Source organism: Haliaeetus leucocephalus, unplaced genomic scaffold (assembly GCF_000737465.1).
Source record: "Haliaeetus leucocephalus isolate CR32 unplaced genomic scaffold, Haliaeetus_leucocephalus-4.0 Scaffold722, whole genome shotgun sequence".
Taxonomy (NCBI): domain Eukaryota; kingdom Metazoa; phylum Chordata; class Aves; order Accipitriformes; family Accipitridae; genus Haliaeetus; species Haliaeetus leucocephalus.
In genome coordinates, this window is record NW_010973158.1 from 5,983,981 (window position 1) to 5,993,460 (window position 9,480).

At 40.6% G+C, this 9,480-nt stretch overlaps 1 protein-coding gene across 1 annotated transcript; it reads left to right on the plus strand.

Moving 5' to 3' along the window:
* The first annotated feature begins 3,136 nt into the window (after positions 1-3,136).
* Positions 3,137-9,280, plus strand: LOC104839970 (granzyme A-like). The gene is given in 5 exon segments (XM_010580600.1): positions 3,137-3,197; positions 3,285-3,448; positions 8,108-8,333; positions 8,336-8,367; positions 9,098-9,280. Coding segments are annotated over 5 exon segments (666 nt in total).
* The last annotated feature ends 200 nt before the right edge of the window (positions 9,281-9,480 follow it).

Below are 9,480 nucleotides of genomic sequence, written 5' to 3' on the forward strand. Positions count from 1 at the left end.
GTCCCCCTTCATGTTCTCTCTGTAGCATTTGCAGAGAGCTAATAGATGAGTACTGGGGTGAAACCTTGCAAGCAACTACATGTCCAGTTACACAGTGGGACTCAGCTCACAGAAATTTAGGCTTGGTTCAGTTCAAGATGTATAGTTCATTCTAGACACCACAGGTGACCTTCAAGTCAGAGATGAATCCCAGCCTGTTCTCCAGTAGAGAGTTATCTGTGCTGTTCAGGAGCCCCTTAGGGCCAAGGAATCTGACGTTCGCTTCTTTCAGCATCTCATCCTACCTCATTAGCTTTGTGCTGGATGAGCATCCATATAGTACTGACTGTGGTTTAGTGGCCTAGAGCTAAGGATATCATGCCATTTAAAGTGTCTTAGGGTGTCTTAGGTCTGCCTCATGGTGCAGAAGGCCATGGGTCTTCTGTAGATGCTATGTCAGGTTTGCCAGCCCTGTGCCCATGTCTGGGAAACCCAGGGTATCTCAAATGTCACTAAATGCGTAGTTTCAGGCAACTGAATTGAGTCCTGAAAACTGAATGATCTTATTAGAGCCTTGTAAAGGCGTAGTTCCTCACTTCCAAATATACATCCAAATAATAGAAATAACTTCCATCAGTATTAAATAATTTGGAATATCAAATATTCTATTAACTAACTAGGTACATTCAGTGAAGTGTCACTACCACACAGTCTGGAAGGTTTCTTGAAGGCTTGATCCCCATTACAGTTAACCTGCAGAAAGCTGCTGCTTTCTGGCTGTGTCACATTTTTGAGCTCAGTTGGCCCAGCCTGATGTGAGTTTTACCCGTAGAAGACCTTGGACATGCAGCTGGCTCAAATTTGATATTGGCCTCCCTTCTGAGACAAAGGGTAATTGTTGGTGATTTCTCTGAAGGAGGCAGGTGTGGAGCTATTTTCAGAGATCACAGAGCTCTTTGTCACTGATACAGCTTGTTCAGTACTCTGTCGAGTGCTTCTGCCCCTTATCTTATACTCAGTTGTTTTGATCATTTTGCTTCCCCAGCGACTATGCTCCTTTTTCATCCATGCTGCTTTCTGTGGTGCGAAAGGTGAACATCAGCTGTGATTTTAGGAGACCAGTTCAGGAGACCAATTTAAACCACAGCTCTAAACCTTCCAGAGCCACTGGGTGCTGATGTTCAGGCAGTGTCTTAGCTCAGCCGCAGGGCTGGCGCCTGGGGCTGGGGAAGGGAGGGCAGGAGAGTGGTGCAGAGCGGGCAGCCGCCGGGAGCACAGCGAGGCAGAGCTGGGGTGCCTTCTCTGTCTCCTCCCTGGGCTGCCCCAGCCCCAGCCCCACTCCAGTGTGTTTGTCTGGACACATCCCTCTGTGGCTGGGGGACGCACTCCCAGGGACTTGCTGGGGAAGGGACAGGACGTGTGGTCGGGATACCTATTTTACTTTCTTCTCTGGTACCAATGTCTCATGGTATTTACCTGTTGTCTTTTCTGCCTCAGCTATTTGCTCAGCTTCCCTATTTTCATGTATTTACTGTGTGATATCACAGAAAAATGTAGTAGCACAGACATACAAGTAGATGAAGTTAACTCAGAGAGTCCTCAAAGCCTTGTAGTGAATCAGCGTGACTTGTATGAAGTTGAATGTACTTGGCAGAAAGAATCCAGCATTATATATTATGCTGTGGAAATGCAAGTCTTCTGTCTGGTCAGAACATGGGTCTGTTGCCCATTTTGTCTCTTATATCGCTTTCTAAGCTAGCCAGTTACTGGGACAGCAAAGCCATAAAGGACTGGAACCTAACTTTGCCTTTAGGACCCTCTTTGCAGAGATAACCTCCAGTAGGTGAATAATCCCAGGATTAGCTGGAGGATGGAGTAATTTTGGGGTAACTAGAGCTGGCTCTTCTATGAGCTGATGAATTCTGAAAGTCACATGTTTTCTTTTAAAAGAGCTTTGGAAGAGTCTTCTGAAATATGAAATGTGTTACATTGTGTTGCATCAAGTACATGTTTTCAAACCGGGTTATAACTAGTAAGATTCTGTGCCATAGAAACAAGCATCTCAATGCTATAATCTCATTCAACAATCTGGAGAGCTGCTGTTCTCTAACTCTTGAATAAAAACAACAGCTAGCTGTATTGGGCAAGTTACATTTCTGATTCTTTCTAAAGGTACTTAAGATGATATCAGCCTTTTTAAGTTCTTCACACTAGGGCATGCTGTTTTTTTGTAGTGGTTTACCGGCAAGGTGTGCAAAACATGGGTCCAGACACAGAGATTTGCAATACAGAAGTGTCTCTTCCACCACTGTGTCTTTTTATCTTTTTCTTGTGACTACTGATTAAGCATTTTGTTTGCCTTTGACACTTGTATGCTCTAGGGTTTTCTGCATCTGAATTCTGCACCCTCAAAAATTATCGCTAAGAAAATACAAATTGCTCTGCCCTCCATGTGTGTAGCTTGTCTTTTGTGTGAGACATTCCTAAGCTTATCAGACAACAGATGCCTGCCAATTCTCAGTGGCTGTCAGAAAATTAATATATGAATCTTTTTTAGTCTTTCAACTGAAAATGTCACCTGGGCAGTGGATTTGCTGGCTGCTGATTTATCTTGGTCCACAGTTTGGGAATGACTTTTGTAGTCTACATGCCCTGAGTTTTCCCTTTCACTGGTGTTCTGTGAAGACTTTGCAGGTGGCCCTTGTATTTATTCTCCCATTTGTTCACCAGCTTGAATATGGCCAGTTTCATTCTTCTCACATATTTCCATCTTTTTTTCTTTAAAGTAAAAAGAGCGTTTAGTTCTCTGAGGCACTTAGGTTTTATTATACATCCATCCCATGTAATGCTCAGGAATTTTCTCGTGCACTTGTTTTCTGATATAATACCTGTGGTGAACGGCTGCTGAAGTTCCTGGAAGACTTGGACCAATTAATGTTGACGCATGTTGGGGATTCAAGAAACAGACAGGTTTTAAATAAACCTGAAGAAAGAACCTAAAGAAACCTAAATAATACAATATTAATGATGTACAGGGAAACTTCAAGAGAGAGACCTATTCATAAAACCTTTCAACCACCATCTCCTGTAGGGGACATTTAAATAGAAAAGACTATATTGTAATTTACAATGCTCTTGTCAGTAAATAGCAGCAGCTATGGGAAGCCACCTGTTGGCTCTATTGCTCTCTCTAATTGCTGTTATCCTACCCCTGAGATGTAAGTACTCATCTAAGGATAAAAATATCCAAATTCCTGATTCCTCTGGACAACATGTAACATAATTACACTTCTGTTGCATTTCAGATGGCTGCACAGACATTATTGGAGGACACATTGTGTGTCCTCATTCCTGGCCTTATATGGCTGCTATCCAGAGAAAGAATTTAACTGCATGTGGAGGAGGAGCTCTTGTGGAAAAGCAATGGGGTCTGACAGCAGCGCATTGTGAAGAATTATCTTACACTGGGGCAATTTTAAATCTTCATTGAGGAGGGGGATGGTATGCAAGCCTGTAAATAAAGAAAGATGGATATTGATTTTTAAAGAATTGTTAAAAGCTGCCGTTCTCTCACTAAACTGATCTAAGAACTTGTCATTCTGTTTTAAGTTGTTTTGTAAACTACTGATCTACGTAGTGTTCTCCTAACCTTCATGACTTAGATCCTGCCAATTATGCATCTGAAAGAACAATGCCTTAGAGGAGGGATTATATTCCAAAGTGCTTTAAGCAAATTTTACCTGTGTGCCTGGGACTAAGCCTCAAAACACACTGAGAGATGAAGTTGAATTAGAGGGAAAGACTATTCCTCCCATTTTAAGTGACATGGGCCCACAAAAACTGAACATCAGTCATGACTATGAGAAGGAGCCTTGTCCTTTTGACAAGTCAAATGTGAGCACAAGCACCCCTTCCCCAGGTGGGAAACCCTAAGGCTGGCACAGCTGTTGAACAGCTGGCTCAGGATAAGGAGGACATCTACTGTTCATGTTAGGAAGTAAAATGCCCTGGTTTTGCTAAAATGTTCTCTAAATTTTTTTTTTTTCCCCCCCCCCCCAGTATTTTGAGTAACTAAAAGCAAACCAATTACAATAAAACTGTGCAAACCTGACCTCCTAAAACACAGTGTGGGCAGCTCGGCCAGCCTTCTTGCACGAGCTAGTCTGAAATAGAGGACACAGCTCCTTCTTTCTAAGGGAATTTGACTTTCACATTTCTTCAGCTGAATCAGGTTTTGTTGCTATTTTTTGTAAGGGTAGACATATTCACACCTAACGTGCTGTTTTGGATATTTACGAAACAAAAGCCAAGCCTTCCTCTTTGGAATTAAGACATTTTTTAATGGGAGCTGGAGTCTCTCACTCTTCAGTCAATGGCAGTAGGTTTTTTTGGTTTGTTGTTTTTTCTGCAAGCTTCTCTGTATGCACAGTGGCCAATTGCCTGGGCTTTCTGCAAGTCTAGCAGTTGCACCGCTGTAGGGAACGATACATGAATGAGTCCCAGGGATGGAGTTTAGTGAGTCTTATATCATTCTCACTGTGTAAGCAGGCTTTGTAGATAAAAAGATAAATTTTTAGGATCCAGCACTGCCTTTGCAGCTATTTTCACGAGCAAACACTCACATACAAATAAATGAATTGTATCTTTAAGTGAGACATGCAGCTGGAATGAAGAAAATACCTTTTTTTTTTTTTTTTGGATTGATAAAATCTATGTTCTAGCTTGAATAAGTTGTCCTGTTGGTAGTGAGATTGTGTTCTGAAGATGAAGCACAGGAAACCAGTGGTATATCTTCTGGCAATCTCACCTTACTGGGCTGCGTTAAGTTTAGTAGGACAAAATGAAGAAAGACAAACTCTAATAAATAAATTTCTGATGACGCTCAGAGAGCTCGGGGGAGGGGGAGATTTATGAGTTGCTTAACTCTTACTGTTTATTTGCAGAAACTGGACACATAACTCTCTTTGGGTTTTGTCAGTCGCCCTTTTTAATATTCACTATAGGGGTGTCTTGAGTTAGACAACACCTATCCTTCTTTCCTAGTGAGCTGAATCCTGTATTTAGTGAAGTTAAGGACAAAACTCATTAATATTAAAGATGTCCACTTCAGCAGAGCACTTACCTGTATGCATAATGCTCAGAATTACTATTGAGTATCAATGTGTGTTCTGATATCCCGTTGATGTCAGCAAGACAACCTACATGCTGTTAGTCAGGCATGTTTCAGTCCTTTGCAGGATTAGGTCTTAAGTCCAAGGGAGACCATTAAAAGATTAATGGAAGGCATCAGTGCCAACAGTCCTTGAGCAAGGGACTCTCCTTAAAAAGCCAGTAGGCTTTTTCATTAAATTAATTCCAAACTCCGGAAATCCCTGAAGCTCACCTATCACACCATTATTTCACCAAACTAGATTTACAGTAAAGAAATGTTACTTTGTAGAGGAAAATACAAGCTCATCAAATGTCAAAACATCAAAATGAACAATATCCTTCCCTATGTTTTAATCATGTTATTGTAATACAAAATTGTGAGTATTGTGTTAAATGACTTTTGATTATCTTGAGAGATGTTGCTCAGTTTCAGTAGTGACCTTCTCTCCCTGTACTTTCTTTAAATTACAGATTAAACAAATCAGAAGTTAGAGTTGTTCTTGGAGCCCATCAAGCATCCCATAGCTGAAGAAGAACCGTGGATATTTAAGGTTATGAACTACTTCCAAGCCTTCCAGGTCTTCCAAGGAAAATGATATACTGTTCCTCAAGGTATTGTGTTAATTGCTGTTGTATTATTATAAAAGGAATTTTGCTGATGATCGTTTTGGCTGTTCTTTGATACTGAAGAGTACGTTGTTTAGATAGCTTAACAATATCACAGAACACCCTGCTTTTGGTTGTACTAATCTAGGTAAGGTTACAGGATCGCTGGCACTGTGAGCAAGGATGACATTTCTGGCCCATTCTGTGCTCTAAAACTGTCTTTAACCCACTCACTACAGCAACCCCTCCAAAACCCCAAAACACATTCTTCAGTAATTTTTCAAAGGCAGTGCTGAAGTGATATATGCAATGGACTCTGAGTCACACCTGTATCCCAAAGGGATACTTTGTGCTGGACTAAGCAAAAATAGGGATGAAACTTAGTGTTAATTATTTGGGCTAACCACATAAAGTAAAAGTATGGATAATACAGACATAGGTGAATTCAGCTCTAGGAGCACAGAGTGGTCACATACTGAAGAGGGCTCAGGACACTGCAGAATGAAACATGGAAAGATGTCCTTGCCAACATCATCATCCTGGATGCCAAAGTGGGGCAGGGCTGAAAGAATTTCCTGTGTACCAGCTCCTGTTTAGCCTCGCTCATGCCTCATGTGTCCCTGCACTGAGAACTCTGTTAATCCAATGCTGAGATTGACATGAAGGCAGCCATGGGTGTTTTGAAAAGGGAGAGGGCAGTCTTTACGTGGGAAACCTGTAAATGGTGAAATGGTTCTGGAGGACTGCCTTCCTGGTACCAGTAATTTCAGTGCTTATCCAAAGTCCCTGAGAAAGATAAGACTTGTACATCATCTTGCCTATACCTTTAGAAACATCATGACTTCAGTACGATGCCTAAGAAATCTTGGATGGATCTTTATTCAGGCTATGCTTTAACGTTACAGCTGTGATAATGAAGAAATAGTTTTATGTAAAGGATCAATATATATATTTAAAATAATTGACAAGGTACAGTATATTATGAATATTACCACACGTGTGAAATAATTGGTGGAATTGTATGGAAAAGGAAGTGATGACTTGAACCTGATTTCTAATATTTAGGTGGTATCACCAGTTTGATATGACAATGAGACAGGGAGGAAACTAGCAATGTCCCTTTCTGGAACTAGCTGGAGCATTTACAGACATCTATGTCCCCAGCAACTTGTCGCTGCCAAGCGTGAGAAGCTTCTTCTCCTAGATGTTAGTGAGCATTCTCCATCTGTTTCATTGCAAAGGCAGACAGGCTCATTTCACTGGCTTCTTCTGTGGCCACTAGCAACTTATCAGGAGAACCAGGTTATTTGTGAACACAATACCAAAATGGATTGCTAGGAAGTAGTATTTCTAGAGCTGAAAGTTACAGGTCTGTTCCAGAATGACATGGATACCATAAAACCCTTTGTCTGAATTTGACACAGGAGGAAGGATAGCGTTAGTACCAGGGCTCACCTCCTATCTCTACAGTTCTGCTGTAATAGAGTACTAAGTGACTTGGGATGAACTGTCCATCTTTGGAAATTCCCATGAGCACTGGTGATAATAAACCATAAGGATTTTTTGGATAAACTTGTGATTTGTTGGAGTGCCTTTTAAAAAAGGTATAAAAGCAGAATCATTTAACTGACAACCATTCAGCAACATATATAACCACCTGTGGAATCACTCATGGTGTGGTGACTCTGTGTAAACCAGAAAATGTCTGTTCAGTAGCTCTGAGCCCTTACCAAGCACATTGAGGATATCTGTTAGGGTTTGGCTATGTTTTCATTTACAGGCTTAAATTGGCCTCTGCTGAAGGATGAATCTGTTAGGTAACGGCCAACAAAACACAGACAGTTTGGATCATTGAAGCCCTTTTGAATCTTTCAGAGCAAAAACTTGGCAGTCTGAAGAGTTCAAGACCTCATTTTAACCCAATTAAGTTGCTGCTGCCATGTCTAATTGGTTATGGCTTTTTTTTTCCTCTTTGTTACTGGCTACATTGCACTGAGCTTTGAGACTTTTCTGTGTGTCAGTCAAACACCAGAGTCTGATTTCAACACAGAAGTTCAGTGGCAAGTTAGGTTCTTGAATAGGACATAGATCCAACAGCCTAAGTCCTGTGCAGGTTTTTAATTTCCTACTGTAATCAATGGGAAGCTGGGCTTGAACGCACTACTGCTGCCATAGATAGGAAATTGCTATACAGACACCAGGGAAAGTCTTGGATTTGCAAAGGGGCAATTAAGCTGAGGATCTGTTCCTAAATATTGAAAAGTGATTTATAAGAAAAGTATTGGTAAAATGAGACTAAATGCCAATTGAAACTAGATTATACTTTCCTTCCTTTCTGCATGAGAAAGCATTTTTTTTCTTTTTTTCCCAGCTGAATAAATACGTGCAACTTTTGCCTCTGCCTGACTCTTGTGAAGATATCAAACCTGGCACAACATGCAAGGTGGCCAGCTGGGGAGTCACATCTTCAGGAAAGCCATCAAAATATCTTTGGAAAGCAACTCTTAAAATTGTTGGTAGAAAAAGCTGTGAGAGCAAATATGGAAATTACACAAAAATAACCAGCAACATGTTTTGTGCTATAGGGAAAAGAAATTATTGAAGAGAGATGCTTGCCAATTAAGAAGCAAAGTTACAAAGAGGAAGTGATGTGCTTTTAACAATGGTTCCCTTTTCACTGGGAACAAAGCAGTGCTAGACACTTAATGAGGCTGATCAGGTTCACAGTGATTTTAACCGCGTTTATAAGAGACTTTATTGCTGTGAAAAAGAAGTGTTAAAACTTTGAGTACTTTAGCTCAATGTATACAACAAGATTGAGAAGATGGGAATTTGAGTCTGGGATTGTCTCAGTTAACCTCAGGTGCATTTCTTTAGCTAAGGTGATCTCCTTAGGCACCACCTGTAGTTATTGGAGAGAAAGAAGAACTTTCAGGGTTTGAGTCATCTGATGCTTTCCAGATATCAATGTCTGAATAGTACAGAATTAACTGTACACTCAAAAGTGCTGTTTGGATCTTGCTTTTGACGTCTTCTGTGCTGAGTCCAGAAGGGCCAATTGCTAAAGAAGTGAGAATCAATTTATATCAACAACAAAAAAATACCTTTTGAAATAGAATTATAATAGGACTGTGCTGGTCTACAACATTGACTTCAAAGACTCCCTCAGGCTTGAAAAGCAACTTCTCCTTATACTTCACCCAAGTCCCATGAAGTGACATAAACCAACTGATCCATTTCATAGGTTGGAACAGGTTAGAAGCAATGTTTCCAAACATGCTTATGCACTGCAGGTGGCACTGCATGCTCCTCTGAAGAGCAAGGAACACACATTGATAGTTACTTCTATTTTGTGTTCTAGGGAGATTCAGGTGGGCTGTTAATCTGTGCTGGTTGATACAGTGGGATTGTTTCTTTCGGAAAAGGAAGTGGAAGAAGAGACGTTCCTGGAGTTTATACATGACTGACCGAAAAATATATTGACTGGATAAAAAAAAAAAAAATCCCTTCACAGAGATCCATGAGACAGGCAAGACAGTTTTAATAAATACTGTACTGTGCATTAGAACTAGGTGATGCTGCTTTAGTGCGCCACCTTTAAAAAGTATTTTACAGCTTTACTAACACCACCACAGCTTTATAAGAACAGTTCAAAGTATTCCCCTTTGTACAGATAGTGTTTACTCATCTTTAATAGGAAACTCTCTCTTAGATAACACGATTTGTATTGGACTTCACCTTACT